This window comes from Pyxicephalus adspersus, chromosome 2 (assembly GCF_032062135.1).
Source record: "Pyxicephalus adspersus chromosome 2, UCB_Pads_2.0, whole genome shotgun sequence".
NCBI lineage: Eukaryota > Metazoa > Chordata > Amphibia > Anura > Pyxicephalidae > Pyxicephalus > Pyxicephalus adspersus.
In genome coordinates, this window is record NC_092859.1 from 160,841,195 (window position 1) to 160,859,355 (window position 18,161).

Below are 18,161 nucleotides of genomic sequence, written 5' to 3' on the forward strand. Positions count from 1 at the left end.
TGGGCCGAGAGATTAGTATTAACCCCTTTAAATATTAAAAAGCATGTTCAGTAACAATGGCAGCAAAACACTGGAGGGGCAGTTCATTAAAGCTAGAAACACATTTGTGCCTAATGCATTTTCCATTGAAATCAATTGAAATGCATTAAAGTGCAGAGCTCATGTCAGGTAACATTCTATGAAAATGATTTTTATTGTGCTTTAAAATCTACGTGTTTGGACGCATTTCTATTGATTGAAATAAATATGTATCAGGAATAAAAACACACACAAAGCATTAAAGAGCAATTCTAGCATAAAAAGTAATCGTTTTTAGTTTATCTATTTTTTCTTCCCTTAGATTTTTGTGCAGCATTTTGTATGTAAATGTTTGTTGGCATTCTGCAAGCTTTGGTATTCTTATTCCTGCTGGCTACTGGCCAATATAAGTTTTCACATTTTGTAAGGTGTCTGTTCCCCATAGATACTCTTGTATGTGGCCCCGGAGGACTGCAGATGAACTGTAATCAGAATTGGAAGATACTGATTTATGAGATGATTACTCAAGTTTCCTGTCAGCTAATCCTCTTCACATTGACCTGGTACAAACACACTAAAAGAGTCTTCTGAATTTTCTAAACTGCAAACTTGTTCTGGGTTGGTGACTATTTTAGGGAATATATTGACAGTCTGTACAGAGCTATTCAAGAGCTATTTCATATGCCTATTAAAGGTAACAAAGTTGTGTAGAAGAAAACGAGCATTCCATCTGAATCTTTTCTTCTTTAAATGTTTGTAATGTATCTCCCTGCTCACTATAAGGCTACATACACACGTTAGATTTTTGGATCTTTCACGATCCTTTCCAAAGACAAAAGATTGAAAGATGAATGAACGAGTGTTGTGGATACAGTGTCATTCTGCTCTATGGAGAGGGAAGCGGAGACAGAGTGGGCGGCACCCCGTTGTGCTCTCCTTTGTTCACTTGTATTGAGGATGTTCATCAAGTCGCATCCACAAACAACATTGGATGAGCGCTGTACACACGTCAGATTCTTGTCCAATACCAGCCCTGAAACGTAAGGCCGACGAGAATCATCTGACGTGTATGTAGAATAGGATTAATCGCCTTTGTAAATTGTCTGTTCTATTAGAAATTTAAACAGTAACAAAAATAAATTACTATGTGTTTTCACAGATATAAAATGGAACAATTGCAAGTAGAGTTGTGGTCAGAATAATCGCAGTGTGTTTAAAAAATGTAATACAGCTGAAAATCTGCAACAAGCTCCGGCAAAGCCCCTGAGCTATGGCCAGGAAGCCCCCACAAAGTCCTAACGGTGAAAAAGGCAGGCTGAAGGTGACAGTCTTCCAAGGAACACATTGTCTGACCTAGGGAGGAATGACCCAACGTTTTGTGGACTGATGAAACCTACATTGTTGCTTTTGGATCTAGGAGCCCCAGTTTGTCAGACAACCACCAAACTCTGAATTCAAGCCACAGTACACTGTGAAGCATGGTGGCACAAGCATCATGATATGGGGATAATGTAGTGAGGGGTCTAGGGAGGTTTTCTTCAGGATAGGGGGAATTATGGCATGTTTGAAAGCGGAGGGTTAGATACCAGTAGACAGGAAGAGATTGAATAGCTTGGTTAGGGCTTAAGCCAGGATGGAGGAATGGGCACTAAGTAGATCAGATGGGAATTGGGACAAGCGGACATGTACCGTGTTTCCCCGAAAATAAGACACTGTCTTATATTTTTTTGGGCTTCCAAAAACACACTAGGTCTTATTTTCAGGGTAGGTCTTATATACTTTTTTTAATGAAAAAAAACACTTACCATATTCCCAAATTCCCCTTACAAATTCCCCTTCTGATCACTCTGTGCTTTTTTTCCACTGTTCGGCAGTTAGGACAGGGAACAGCAGGTGGCGCCGTGCCGGTTTCTTTCCTGCTTTACAAACAGGAAAAGACACGATGCTGGCAGAGGAGAGAAGAGAGACGCTGCTGCAGCCAGAGGCACACGCAGGATCGCGTATCAGGTGAGTATATTATTTTAATTTTTTTTTTTTAACACATTTTTAAGGGCTCACTAGAACTAGCCTGGTTACATGCACTTCAGCTTCTGACAGGCGAAGTGCATGTAATATCACTCCGCCTGTGACAGGAGCCGGAACTACAAGGAAAGCATCGGCTTGTGCGGCTGTGTGTTAGCCCGCTGTGTGTACGCCCGCTGTCTCCCGCTCGGTGAGTACTGTTTTAATTTATGTTTGCTTTTATTTTTTTATTTTTTTTTTTATTTTTCTACTAGGTCTTATTTTCGGGGTAGGTCTTATATTAGGGCAGGTTGGGGGAAAAGTGCTAGGTCTTATTTTCGGGGTAGGTCTTACTTTCGGGGAAACACGGTAGTAGATGGAGATGATGAGAGAAGAGATAAGACTTCGTCCACAGGGTTGAGATAGGTCAGTGATGATTTACAGGTGGAAGGGGTGGGTATGGTTGGAGTGGCTCGGTGGGCAGATTTACAGGTGGAAGGGGTGGGTATGGTTGGAGTGGCCCGTTGAGTAGAGACATCATGTCTGATTTTGTCAATTTTATCTCTAAAGTAGGTGGCAATGTCTTGGGCAGAGAAGGAAGTTGTGGGGGTAGCAGGTGTGGGATCCAATAATTCAGAGAGATGTCTTGGTGAGAAGGCAGTGCATGATGGCAGCAGCAGAGGTTGTGTTGCATTTCAGAGGGCTTCTTGATGAAGATTCATTCGATAGGGCTGAGGTGGAAATTTCAGAGTGTGGTGGTGCTTCCAATTCAGTTCCAATTCCCTGGGTTAATTCCCAAAGCACTTATAATTTGGACACATGACCATGTTTGATGTTTAAATAGAAGTGCTTTGAGCCCTGGTATGGATGGACTGAATCAAGTATCATGGAGTTTGGGATATCAGTTGAACCTGGGTAGGGTAGGGAAGGGGTTAGAATGGCAAAAAATATCAATGTGCAGTCAGTTGGGACAAAGGGATAGTGAACAGATGATACTATGGCAAAATGTAAATTTGTGCAAATTTGAGTTCATGTGAAATGCAGAGCATACCATACACAGATACACACAAAGAAATATTAATGAAAAAGAAAACATACACAAATCACAAGTAAAAAAAAGGATACAGTTTTCTGTAAAATAAAGTTAAATTTTAGATGGGAAAACACATTTTTAAAGCTGGTACGCGTTATTTTGCATTAAAATTCATATCATATGTATAGTATGGGGAAATATTGTACATATTTGAGTCAAACCAAAACTCAGCTTTTCCTCAAAATGTATTTAAAAAAAGAATCCGGGCTTATACGCAGGTCACACCAGCAGATGGCTTTATGCCCTTTAAGAAAGAGTGTAATCGACTTTTGCTGTCTGAGATATGATGTTTATTACACACATACAGTAAAACACAGCACCATCTACTGGTGGCCAAAAATATTTAATAAAGCTGGCGGATAAGTGGAGATTGCAGCATGAAATTGGACAATTGGCTCATTGTATGACTCATTGGACATGTAGTGGCTCAGCCAGAACCATACAATATTTTAGAAAAAATAAATAGCTAATAATTTGGTCATGTTGGGATTTTTTCCGTGCAAAGAGAAATCAATTTCCAATCTAATGTCACTGCTTTACAAATGTAAATGAAGGAGCTTACACATTTCAAATAGGAAACACAAAAATGTATGACATATGCTAAAAATCCTTAAATTTTTTAGGTGGTAGGATGGTAAAATGTGAATTACAGACGTTACAGTCGTGACACCAGCACATTTGAAAACATAATTGAAAGTTTTGACTACACAGCCACGTTTATTGCCAATTTATCAGACTATAAACATGTTAACATATCTTCCGTCTTTGTGTTGCTAGAGAAATAAAGAATGATTTTAGATACAGTACGGGATGGGGTTTACACTTCACTAGTCTTTCCAATTAAAAGGCTTTAGATATACTTTAGGTTAGGTTTGATGCTTGGTGTAACTTGTGTCCCTGGTAATTGTAAAAATGTTCAATCTTTAATATATTGTAAAAGTCCTTATAAATAATGAAAGACCAACCCTCCAGTTTTTACATAGCCACATACATATTTTAATAAATAAACTCTGAGATTTACTCAATATCTGGGGTTTTAGAGGCCATCCATAATCAATTTAAACATTTAGCTTATTAAAACAAATCTTTATTGGAACAACATTAAAAGCATAAATGTTAAAACCATATAAAATGTGCAAAAGATATAACTAAATACTCCTGTCTAGGTTGCCCACATAAATGGTAAAAAACCTTGCTGTTTTCAGAAAGGGAGTATTTAGTTATAATAGAGATTAGAATAAAGATTTGTTTTGATAAATTACATGTTTAAATTAATTATGGTTGGCCTCTAAAACCCCAGATATTGAGTAAATCTCAGTTTACTCGTTGTAAGTCCTATTACCGTCATTACCACCTTTCACCACCAGATGGCACTGTTCCGTCATAAACATTGGGGCCCCTGGGCCACCTCACACCCAGTCACTGATAAACTTCTTAATCCAGTCATGTAATTGCTTCCAATAGTCTGTTTATTGAACAGGCCTAAGGTTTTCATGTTGTCAGAATTCTGTAAAATTGTTTTTATTTATAATGAAAGCTGCATTTGAGTCTCACAATAATTTAAACATCACCAATTCCTGTTTAGGGAATATATCAGTTTTCCATTGTCAGAGCATTGCACCTGTATCTATGAGAGTTTTGTAATATAAAGTTAGCAAGTTTTATGTTTGGAAGCTAACGATAAAGATAACTAAATGTGTTTTAATACAGAATAATTGTATCAATATAAATATTTTATTTCCTCTTCTCTGCCTAATCTCTGAATTGAATGTTGGAATGCCAAGCACGGTTCGGGCTCCTGTCCGGCTCTTATTGCTGTTGTGACAACACACAAAGACACTTCATACCTGACGGAGGTAATAACGTAACACAGGGACAAAGAGAGCACCAGGTAAAAGTCCTGCATGGGCGGAGATTTGTTTGCAGGGAAGCGTTACCTTTACCTGCTGGTTGTTTCCATTTTCCGTCCTGGTTTTACTGGGAATCTGTAAGGAGTGAGGGGCAGATTCCCTGTAAGTCCTATTGTGTGACAGAAAAGGAATAAAAGATATATTCAGAGATACGGTCAATCAACAATTAACATTTTGCTTTTTTGCTGGGTGGGAAGAAATTGCTGTCTCTGTGTGTATTAGGGGAGATTTCTCCATTTTTTTTGTCCAGGTGGAACAGGGAATGTAAACAATTAACAAAGCACAGCAAGGTTGTAACCCTCCCCCCCCCCCTAAAAAAGTTATGGGAGGAGAACCAGTGAGTGAAGGTCCAAGCAAAGATCAGCAGGAATGGACATGTGGGAGATTTTTGTCATTTAATGTTGGTTATTTTGATAAATGTACAAATATAAGTTGTTGTTTTACATCGTACATTGGGCCTATAAATCTGATTTGCTGCTGTAGAAAGAACAGCAAAGAAAAAACATTGAGATTTTACCTTCAGGAACCGGCAATTGGTTTCTTTGGGCCTTTTGTCCTTTTCTTGGAGAACTAATTATCTGTAGGAATTATATAAGGAATGGCACAGCAGACATAATGGTTTCCATGGTAATCACTGACACAGTCTATCTCGTGTAAGATATTTCTATTGCTTACATTTCCTTCCTGATAGAAGCTATCACCCACTAATTAGATGATGGTTACCTCTTCCTAAATATATAAGGAAATGAAGAGGAGAATAGTAGCAGCACGGGTTACTCCTATAAAATGATTATTTGTTAAAAATGTTATAATTTACACAGCAAATGAGGGATTGGTCCCAGAGCCCGATACATTTCACCAATTAGGCTTTGTCAGGGGAAGATGAGGGACATAGAACAGGTAATGTATTCATTAGGAATGAGGAAAAGTTGTGCTCATTATAATTGGCCTAGAACACAGGAGAATTTGATTACAAAGTCTAAGCCCCTGGCATTGTTGTATTCATATAAAACACATAATTTAATTAACACTTTACAATTCTTTTATAAAAGAAAATTACATATGCATTGCCAAATGTTATCAGCATCAGGAAGAGTGCCCTGAAAATTGTCATGCAGCCATCAATGAAATGGACAGAAGATGACTGAAAAGAGCACTGGGAAGCAACAAAGGTAAAATATATCAAAACAAGGATTTTGCTTAGTAAACGTAATATAATGCAGTTTGGGTTTTACATCTGCTTTATTCAGTGTACAGAACTGAATGGGTGCTGGATGGCAAGTAGATTTCTCCCTGCATTGGGTTCATCTAAATCTCTTACCAATGGAACCAAAAGCTTACGTAATCAGTTTTGTTGGATTTGCTTTTGGTCTTCTGACGTGAAGCTGTCCAAATTCTGTTTGAAACCAATAAATGAACTATATTCTGAATTTCAACAGTGTCCTAAAAGTTTCTGATGCCCCTAACTTTACAGCCACCATATTGACTATGTCTGTGTGAGAACTCTCTCTACCGTTCAATTAGAGCAAAAGTATTTCTTTATTGCTTTACCCTGCTACCACATTTCAAAAACTGCTAATGGAGAGTTTCCGGAATCAATTAGAGCTCTTTGAAGCTCTTAGGAGTTGGATCCTCATAAATGAGCAGAAAAGAGCATTAGATCCGTGCAGTCAGTATCAGAACAAATCCCATCGGCTGAAGATGTCTTCCATGCATGGAATACTTCTTGCTGCTCACCTGTACTGATCCGGTATAGTACTCCAAAGTCCTCCAAATGATGTTAAAAGTGGCCCCACCCATAGTAACCAAACAGAATTTTGTTTATTATAGTCAAATCCTAAAAATGAGTTACTTCCCCACACTAAGTAATATGTGGTTTCTAGGTAATTTTGCATTTTAACACATACATATCCTTCATATTCTGTACAGTTAACAAAGAACAGTTTATTACATATCTTTGTATCACTTTTATTCCAGCTGATATTTCAGTTCCCTGCCAAGTGGTAAAGCCATCAGGAAAAAAAACATAGTAAGCCATTTGAATGGTCTCAGAACTGGTTCTGCCAAAAAGCCCCCAGCAGGTATCTGGTGATTTTCTGGCATGCTGAGCATTGAGGTTCTTCTAAGACTGGAAATCTGCATATATGATAGGATGGATAGTAGCTGAAAAGCTCCAATTACTCCGGTATTTCTTGTGGCATGTATCCAGCACTGCTACTGCCATGGGCCCTGCATTCTGTAAAGTCTAGAAGGGATGCTAATGGCAGCTCCGAATATATTCTGCTTGTTTATATTCCTGGTGTAGCCTGGGCCTGATACTTGACACATGCAGCATGCGTTACGGAAATGCGCTGGGATTGGCTGCCGCAGCAATGGCCTGACAGCAGATGTCATTGTGCCGCTTCCCAGCTTCTTTCTTCCTCTGTCTGCTTCTATGGTAATAAGGAGGCATCTGCCATGGATGATCTCCCCTGTGTATGCCGAACAAATCGTCTGTGGTATTACAACAGAATAAGGCGATAACAACTTTGTAGATCTGACACTATAAAATCAGTATATATTCATCAGACATTTTTTTATGGGAGTCCCTTTAAGGAAAACCTTTCATTAATAACATAATTAGATTGCCAATGATGACCTGCTTCTGATTGTGTAGTCTACATGTTATGTCATACAATAATTCAAAGTCTAACCCTTAACTATCTAAACGTTAATATTATAAACCCTCCAATTTACCAATACAAAGCTCGATTTGCCATGGCGACTTACACAGAGCGCACTGCAAGCTGGAGCTAAAGCCAGACACAAGACTATGTGCAAAGCTGTTCAGTCAGCTGAAAATATGGATGGCTGGGTTGTCTTCCGGCCTCAGACATTCACAGGTAATAAGGGGACAAATGTGGATTTAGCTTGTAACTTTACCTGTTTAATCAAAATCCATCATAGATAACTTGATATTCAATTTCAGTATTGGACTGGCAGGAAAGCAGAAGGTCCACTTTAAGTACTTCAGGTATAAATGTCACTTTATAAACACAGTGTCATATCATATTTTCTGTTCTGTTATTTAGGCTTTGTTCAGAGTCCTCTCAGACAGCAATTCCTGAGCAGCTCCCAATGTACCAACACCCCCCCCATTTATTATCATTAGCTTACTACTGCTTATACCATGGCTGGTCATTAATTATTAGTAAACTGCTACACACTCAACCACATACCTGGCCATATGAGAATTGACTAATATTATATGCTACCTGTGCTACCTACATCAGTTCACCTAAAAGAATATATTAGCTTTCCTGAAAAGTCATAGTTACCTGCTACTCTTGTTCCGTGTTGGTGCCTCAAAAAGTTCAGAAACTATCAAATTATCATGCTGGTCAAGCAGGTAAAACTGGCAGCAATACAATTCTATATCTTTTTCAGTATAGATTTTTCACTGAACTGTAAGGCATACCACTGAAAATACTAAATCTTGGGATACACCGCTAATAACACCAAATTTTAGGGTACACAACTAGCAACATTGTACCATTCATAGTAATAAATCCAAAATCTTTTCCTTGAATATGGTCTTCAGGACAGTTCTGTGTCCAGGGTCTAAAAGGAAAGAAGGTTTATTGGGAACTTGTGTCTTTGGTGACTCCATGCTATCACTTATTACATTATTTCCTAGTGAAAAGAATCTCTGGTATGTTCCTAACTATTACAGCTACACACGCCAGAAGGTTATTTAGCAATGACACTCAGTATACACTCCTGGAATGCCATGGCTGGTGGGATACATCTTGCGTGCTCCTTACATTGTCTTGTCCCAGCCAATCAAAGTGCCTGACGACTCCAAACCGCTAAAATAACCGAGAGGAGAAACAATGGAGCAACGAGTCATTGCAGTGCAGGAGAAGATGTTTAAAAGGAAAGTCTTTTATAATGTGCACATCTGCTAGGCATATTAGTACATTGAGGTAAAAGCTTCCAGGAGCCTCAGGAGATAAATTGTTTATTTCAGGTATAGACCTACATGATAAGATGTACAAATCTGGGGACTAGAGATATTAGAAACAGTCAGGTATTTAATTTAAATTGTAAAAATCTCTAAAATACTTGGATTGGTGAATTTTCACAATAATTCATGATCACAGCAAATCAAAACCTCATTCTTAAAAGTTGTATTGGCATACAACACACATTTAGTTAATACGCACCAAGGGCCACTACCAGAAAGATGGTCATAAGCAATGCCAACCTGGCAGAATTGGAACAGTTTCACCCAGTGCGTAAAACAGTGAGTAAGCTACTCAATTTAATTAGCAAACACTGAAACTGTGCTAAAGTCACAAAGGTCAATTACAAATACAATAATAATATTAATATAAAGTGTTATGGTATTTTCTGTGACCAGAATCCACAAAGCATCTAATAGATTTACAGGACATGTGTTACCTGAAGATTGTGTTGGGGATTTCCTATTTTTCTGTTTTCTGTATTCCTAATAAGGGTAATTAAAAAAAAGACAGAGAAAGATAGAGTTTTCGGCACAAATATAGAAAATATAATTTGTAGTACAAGTTTACATACAAACTTAAATAATTATATACTTTTTACCCATAAGTCATAATATTCTCTTATGATCTATACAGGATTTGATCAATTTTCACACAAAGTTACAAAAAACAAATACAACCTTTTCTCTGTATGTCACAATAGTTTCTTGCGATACATACAAAGTTTTGTCCAGGCCTGCTGTGGCACTCTACAGGTTTCAGCTAATATTGAACAAATATACATCACCATAGAATGGTCAAGTAGGTATGAACCCATTCATATGAACCGTAGTACCCTACGCGTTTCGCCATAGTGGGCTTCCTCAGGGGTAGTGATAGGTCAATAAAAAGTTCTCTATGTATACATACGGGGTTCAGGTGATTTCAAAATATGGCCTAATCTTGGAGAAAAAGTGAAGTGAACCTCAGAATAGAGATGATCTATTGAAAAGTTCAGAGGAAATAGGGTCGTGTAGTAGAGTCCCCTATTTAAGTATAGTCTCTGAAAATGAAGTAGACTCTATTTCTAATATAATGCTGAATGGTCGGGTCAAACAAGTCTCCAGGAAAAGATAGTAAACGATCCCTAGCAGATGCAGTCAGGAAAGTAGGTTTGCCATATATGCTTCCACCGTGTAGGTACCGGATTCTATAGAGAAATCTCCTCTTAGTGGTGCTGGAAAGGATTGTTTGCTTGTTTAAGATACAGCCTTGTATTCCTAATTACATTTACCCTCCAAGGAAGCTTTAAATCTGAAGGCTTTCTTAGTCCTCGTATTCTTGTCATTTTTATACCAGACAGAGAGAAAGAGAAAGATAAATAAATGTGAGGAAGACCAGGGTAGGTAGGGTTAACCTTTGGGAATCCATTTTTTTCAGACTGGGGCTGATGATCTTGTTATAAGCCCAATACAGATGTCCAATGCGTCACTGGAAACAATCTATTGTGCTCTCTTACATAGGAGTGCACAGTGGTCATTCCCAATCGTTGTTCATCAATCTGTCACAGTGGATTAATTAATGATTTGGGGAACCACTACACAAACTGTCATGCCCATCTCCAGCAAGAATCATATGGCATGTGTAGTTTAAGTTCCTTGAATGGTGGAAATGGTACCTCCACCCCTTATTACATGCATATAGGCTCATGTGCCTTTCAACTACATCTGTTTTGTACCTCTCATTCTATAGCATGATGAATTTATGATGGTAAAGTATTGATGATGGGTAGAAACTCAAATATCTGCTCTTTACACACCCAGCCATAGTAATGAGATATCTGGGCGCTGACTCCAGCCAGGTTGCCTTTATGTGCTCTGCAGGCTGGTTGGTGCTGAAAGGACAGCGCCTGCTTGGAAATATTAATAAGAGCAAATCACATAAACTAAAGGCAAGTCCCCTATTCCTTGCTGCAAATAGTTACATAGTTAAATAGTAGGTTAGGTTGAAAAAAGACATAAGTCCATCAAGTTCACCCACTAGGGAAATAAACATATCCCAGATCTTACAGTGAATAATTGGGAAGAGAGTTTCCTATTGTTCTGTTCCTAGACTTTGCACACCCACAAGGCAGGGCAGGATTGCAGCATTGTCGGTCTTCCTATGTAGATGGATAATATTGGATGAATAACCCTCGGATCGGCCTCGTATGATCAGCCAGAAGCTTTTCTCCATTCTTTGCTAATCAATCCTTTCACATCACTTCCGGATCTCTTTCTGCTGCAGAACCCCTCCCTGCTCCTTAATTCTGCTAAGTTCTAGCGCAGGCTGTGCACTTGGCTATAGCGATCATCCTAGCACATCTCCAGTCAGCAATGTGTGAGGATTAGTCCTATTGTTCTCCTCCCACTATTGTCCGACATTCACTCCTTCATTTCTTTTTTATTTTGTAGTCTTTATCCCCCAGAAATAACTGCTCCACCCCTGGGGTCTCAGGATGGCTGACAAGAGGCAACCTGCTCGGCAGAATGAAGGAGAGGAGGTCCCAGCCTTCTTCAAGAACATGGGATCTGGAAGTCCAAAGCCCAGGCAAAAATTCTGCGGGATGTTCTGTCCAGTAGAAGGGTCTTCTGAGAACAAAACCATCAATTTTGACTCTCTGTCAGCAGGGAAAGGTTCTGGAAAAATCATTAGCCAGCAAAAGGATGTAACACCCAGTGATGGGAGGAAGATTGAGATCAAGTGTTCCTCTGGCAAAGAAGCCCTTCAATACCTTAATGATAAGGTGGGTGATGACTTATATGAGTGGGTGGCACTTGGAAGGGGAGAGCATGTATTTTCTAGCAGTAAACCTTTCCAGATCATGTGAAATGGTTACAGTGTGTGTTATGTCTTTCCTGAGCTTAGTCCATTGGCCTTTTTTATTTATAGGGCTCAGAACATTCACTCCCATCAGACCAAATAACCAGACCATTGTGAAGAGCTGTAGGTATAGGACTATTCCCATAACTGCCACTTTACTTCACCTGTACTGGAACTGTTGTCCATATGGACCCCACCCTGTAGAACCAACATGACATGCAGTTCTAGCTGTGCATATTGCAAGCTGCAGAAAATATAAACAGAAAATATTCAATTCTATCTATCTATCCCTCTATCTATCTATCTATCTATCTATCTATCTATCTATCTATCTATCTATCTATCTATCTATCTATCTATCTATCCCTCATACTATCTATCTATCTATCTATCTATCTATTCAGAGTGCTGGGAATGGTAATATCAAGTCTGTTTTTGGAGTGATCAGTAAAAGCATTTTCATATGTTGGTGAGGTTACCCCCATACTTATGGTTTGTGTTTATCTCTGTTGCTTTATTACTTTATTAAAGATTTTTTTAGTGGTTTGTCCTAACAAATTGGCTTTGGAAGGCCTTACAATGTCAGGCATGTGAATGTGTTTTTGCCTTTGTTGTTTTCTTTTTTTATACAGTGCAATAAATTTGATATATTTCTTTTCTTTGATAATAAAATGCTACTTTTTAATTACCTGTAGCTTTTGTTCATATTTGATTTGTATCACACCATCCATATTAACAGCAAATTAGGCTTTTGGTTCCTGAAGCAAATAAATACAAAATAGTTGAAGGACAATTCAACTACACAGCAACAAAATGTATTTATTAAACCCCGAGTGGACTGAATATATTTTTAAATGATTACATTGTGCTGCTCCTCAATAATTAGGCCTAGAACAGAGTGTGAAATGTGTACTGAAGTAGGAAATATATCCAGGGTGCTTTTTATCATATTTGTTATACTTTCATGCCAAATGTACTGCAGGCATTAAAAGTCTTTTGCTTCTACAAAATGAAGCCCATAGCCCACCTTACTGGTTTCCATTCTATGTTTCACAACTTTCACAACCAATAGTTGCCTCATTCTGCGCTGTGTACGTAACTCATTAGTTACCACCCTAAAGAGCCGGCTGTGTTAAAGAGCCATTGCTTAGTTCTTAGGAGCCTAGACACTACTACTGGGCTATAATGGACAATAAAGATAATCTAAATCCAATCACTAAAGTATGATATACACTATGGGCTGGCGGAAAATCTTCTTTTTCATCCTGTAATGGGGTGACAAGTTTATCATTGTTTTGCTCCTATCTTGTAACCCTGCCACTTGCACCCCTGTGACAACAATAAACTATGATTACAGACTTGGGGTAGGCGTAATATCAGGAAACTGGTCCAGATTACCAATGTGTAGCCAACACTGGAGACAGTGAACGAGGACAGGAAGTGGATAAATGGGTATGGTAAAAAAGCATGAAAAGAACTAAAAACAGAATTCAATTTTTAAAAGATTATAATACACAGAGCTTTAGCTAAATAAATGTCATCTAGTTAGGGTTTATATATGATTTAACATTTGTCCTCTGGTATAAATGTCTGTTATCCAATATGGTCATTGTCCCAGATCATATACAGTGCACCCTTTACAATTCTACTCACAATACAAAATCTTAGTAGTAAACTATGTTACAGTATTTATTTTATCAACAATATACCTTGTCTTCTGAATGCAGATGAAGCCAAAAAGTTGTAAAAAAAACAGTACACCTTTCCTGGTGGAGATAAGTGACCTGAAGGATAAGTGTGCTTTCAAAGCTTCCCTCTTCTACATAAGAAAAGCAAGTGGCAATCCCTGTCAGTGATTTGTCATTTGTGTCCCTGGCACAATGCTTGTTGATGATTTAGGCATTTTTTATGAAGACTCCTCTCTTAGCTGGTACTGTTTTTAATGGAACATGGAGCAGAATGTAGACCTTACACCCCACCCAGTACCATGCACATGTACCAATAGAACCAAGGACAAAGCAGGACACCATATGTGAATCTAATGAATTGCAAGTCCTAGTTAGAAAGTGCAATGTATGCTGAAGAGGTGAAATGGTTATATGCACTTTATATGTAAATGGGTAATGGGTAAATGTACACTTACTTATAAAATGTATAAAACTGTGATGCATTTTGATCGTTTAGTGAGAAATAGTCAGTTAAACAATTTACCTAGGGCACCTTCTAATATTAGAAGGCTTGCATTATAAGGCATGTTCCTAATCCAGTTCAAGAAACAATTATAACAAAAGGGTTGAAGTGGGGCTGTTTTAGAGTTTAGTTAAAATATCCAAATCTCCCAGACATAAATCTTTTCTGGCCTGTGACTTGATTATGTATCAGGCCAGTCTGCTATAAGGCATATAAATTGCATTCCCCCACCAATCTAATAGCCAAAGGGTAGCCACCCATGATTCCATTGGCTTGATTACTAGGAACTCCACACCTCTACACTGATGTCCTCATTACCTACCAGTACAACGACTACTCTACGATCTTAACAAATTACTTTATGTTAAATAAGAATCCACAAACTTTAGGACTGATGACCACCTGGAGGCTCTCCTGGACGAATGCAAGCTTGTGACCACACCTTTAAATGATTCCTATGCTGTAAATGTATAAATACATAATGTATGTAAAAATTATATCTAAAACAAAGACACTTTTAGCTTTTTGTTGTTATGTCCTTCCCAGTGCTTTGCAGCCTTTTTAGTTTTAGAACATTCGCCGGGGTGAAGGAGAGAGTTGGTGCTCAGGTAATGGGGGAGTGTTTTGTAGACAAGGCGTTCAAGAAGTTTGGAGACATATGGGGGAAGGGAGATAGGATGGTAGTTGGAGGGTAGGGAGGGGTCCAGTGAGGGTTTCGTTAGGATAGGGAGAATAATGGCATGTATGAAAGCTGAGGGGTATTTACCAGTAGAAAGGGAGAGGTTGAATAATTCAGTTAGGGCAGGGGCCAGGGTGGAGGAATGGGCACGGAGTAGATCAGAGGGAATTGGGTCAAGTGGACAGGTAGTAGACAGACAGTAATCTGTCAATGAAAGGTTCGCCTTAAGTTGGATCCTGATATCCATCAAAATGCAAGTCACCATGAAAACCTCACAAGGTTGGGCCTCTGTGTAAGTATCCTCTCTAGGAATGAGCGAGCGAGTTCCTAAAACTTGATCTTGCAGGGAATTTAGCCATTCTCCCTTACCGAAATTAAAAAGCAAGAACGGCCAGGTGTAAATTCGCCAAACGAGATAAAATTAAAAAAAAAAAAGATTGTAGGCTGTGCTGATCAATGAATGCAGCGCCGGCTGCATTCATTAATTAGCACAGTGTGCAGACCCTGGCACTAAAGGGTAAATGGGGACAAGTCTCCCGATTCAAAAAACTTCTAGTGCTCACCGATTGGCTGAGGAAAGCTTTCCTCAGCCAATCAGAGAACACTAGAGGTTTTGAATGTGGGGACTTGTCCCCATTTAACCTCTAGTGCCGGGGATCGCACACAGGAGGATTCCCGGGGCTGCATGAACGATTGCAGCCCTGAGAATCCACTGCGATCCTGGGGCACTAGAGGTTAATTAACCTCTAGTGCCCGGGGATCACAGTGGAACTGCAGATGAACTCTCAATGGAGTTTCTCCATTTAGAGTTCATTTGCAGTTCAGTTCCCACGGTCATTGGGCTCATAAGTACAGCCCAGTGACAGTGTGAACTTACATAAGTGCCTCCAATCAGCTGTGACTGCAGGCGAACTCTCAATGGAGTTTCTCCTTTGAGAGTTCATCTTCAGTTCAGTTCCCAAGGTCACTGGGCTGTACTTATCATTGAGAGTTCTGAACTTCATTGAGAGTTCATCTGCAGTTCCACTGCGATCCCCCTGAAACCATCAGAAGATCGAGGAAATCATTACGATCCCCGGCACCAGAAGTTAATTAACCCCTAGTGCCGGGGATTGTAATGATTTCCTCGATCTTCTGATGGTTTCACGAAATCAGTTTGCCGAAATTTTGCGGACCCATCAGATGTTTGAGGAAATTTTTTTGTTGGAATCCCAGAGGCATTCCTGCTCGTCCCTAATCCTCTCCTTCTCAGAATGTTTCCTTCCCTTTCTTTCTTCATTTTCCTTGTACTTTTCTCCTCTTTCCTTACCTATTCCCACATTTTTGTGGGTTTTCATATAACTTTGATCTTAAAAAATAAAACTCCAGGTAAACAAATAAATGTAAAGTTTGAATACATATATGTACTTATATAAGAAGTTTAATTCTGTTCATCCGGTCTTGTAATTAGCACTGGTCAGGCTCCTAATCCAGTGCCAATTTTTTGTTCAAGCATCAAACTCCCAATCTGTTTCTGTAGTTTAGAAACATCCCTGATCAGCCTGGAGTTTAAAGCTACGTACACACTTCCAATTATTATCGTTGGAAAACGAACGACGAACGATCCTGCACGATATCTACGAACGATCGTATAGCACCGATCCTGCACATAGAGATAACGACACGATCGTTCGTAGATATTGTACACACAATAGATACGATCGTTTGAGCGATAGAGGAACTATGTGCACGACAGGAAAGTGAACGGACGTTCGTTCATTACGCATGCTCTGAACATGGACGATCAACGAACGACCGTACACACGAACGATGTTCAACGATCGTCGTCCAATCCGATCCACCGGTCCGGTCGTTCGTTTCCAACGAGTTTTCTCGTTCGTCGGCATCGTTGGTTACTTTTTTACGAACGATTTTTTGCCCAATTGATCGTTCGTCGTTCCATTGGAACGATAAAAATTGGAAGTGTGTATGCACCTTAATACAGATGTCAGATAGGCATCAAATCACTGTTGCTGGAAACAATGTTTTGTGATTATTTCTAGTGGCGGATAAGCAAACAAGCGCTGTACACACAGCTACTGAGGGGGCAGATGAGCGAGCAGCACCCATTATGCTTTACTTCATATTGAAGAACAGCCAGGTTTGATGGGAGTTTGACATTGGGAGACTGGAGACAAGCTGGACGGCTTCTGTCCAGCAACATTCATCTCACACGTGTATGAAGCTATGCATATGGAGCTTGGGTGGGGTGGTGGTGATATGAAGGATTGGCAGGTAACCAAGGAAGTCACTAGGTAGAAAGGGAGTATGATAAATCCAGGTGACTAAACTTGGGGTCATACACAGAAAAACAATGATTTGAGAAAATAATCCAAGGGGTCAAATAATTCTGGGTCAAGGCAGAGGTTCATTGAGGCAGCAAACATAGAATAGTCAAATTATATGGAGGTTAGTGCATATAATTAGGAACAAATGCATACCCTAGCAATTAGTACAATAATATATTATTAATAATATTATTAATAATATTAATAATAATAATAAATGCTGGCATGGGCAAAATGCTCATATTTAACTCCAACATTCGTACAAATACTGGCCAATCAGGCATTGAAAAGAGTGATTGCAGGTGGGTCAAGCTATCTAAATGCCAGGCTCCTTTTGGATTATACCCATAGTGTGGAGTGTGAAGCTGGAGCTATCCTTTATCTTGATGTATATAATGTATTTATATACATGGATCACATGAAAACAAAGCTCATCTGAGGTCTAACTCTCTTACAGCAGTCCCTTTCATCAAAAAAACAAGGCTGCATACAGTTGTGCAGGTTTCTTCTGCTTTGTCTTCTTCCATATCGGAGTACCAAATGAGCCCATGTAGCATGAAGCTTGCTGGTTTATTAGAGCACAGGTGAACACCTGGACATGGATCCTTTGGTTCAGGGAACCTATTTTATTCTCTGGCCAAGCTCCAAGGCCTTAAAGCCTTTTAGTCAGCTTGCTTCCCAGCAGATCTCCAGCTTTTCCTGAAACCCTAATACACAGAGTACCCCATTTACCCTTTCCAGTACTTTCCTAACTGTACCTTGGGACAGGATATGAGTGTGTGTATGTGTGTAATGCACAATTGTGTCTTTGGCTGTCTGTTTGGAATTCAGCCTTAAAGCCAAACAATAGTCCCACAATTAAAAATTGCGAGCAGGCAGGATTTTTATTGAAGGACAAACAATGTACCAGACACACACAGTGTTCCATGTTTCTACAGTTCTTACAATTCTGCACAACATTAAAAACCTAAGTTGGGTCTGTCTGTGTAACTATAGATGTAAAATATTTGCTTTTTGAAAGACATACTTTACTTTAATGAAAAGATCTATGATAAACAATTGGCTTAAATAGCATATAAAAGAACACTGGTAAGAAAA

General features: G+C 39.1%; 1 protein-coding gene across 1 annotated transcript in view; it reads left to right on the plus strand.

The window, feature by feature from the left end:
• The first annotated feature begins 11,216 nt into the window (after positions 1-11,216).
• Positions 11,217-18,161, plus strand: part of DPYSL2 (dihydropyrimidinase like 2) — a 52,413-nt gene continuing 45,468 nt past the window's right edge. The window contains exon 1 of the mRNA XM_072402961.1: positions 11,217-11,790. Within this exon, the coding sequence (XP_072259062.1) occupies positions 11,503-11,790 (288 nt within the window). The 5' untranslated portion in view covers positions 11,217-11,502. The remainder of the gene's footprint in view (positions 11,791-18,161) is intronic.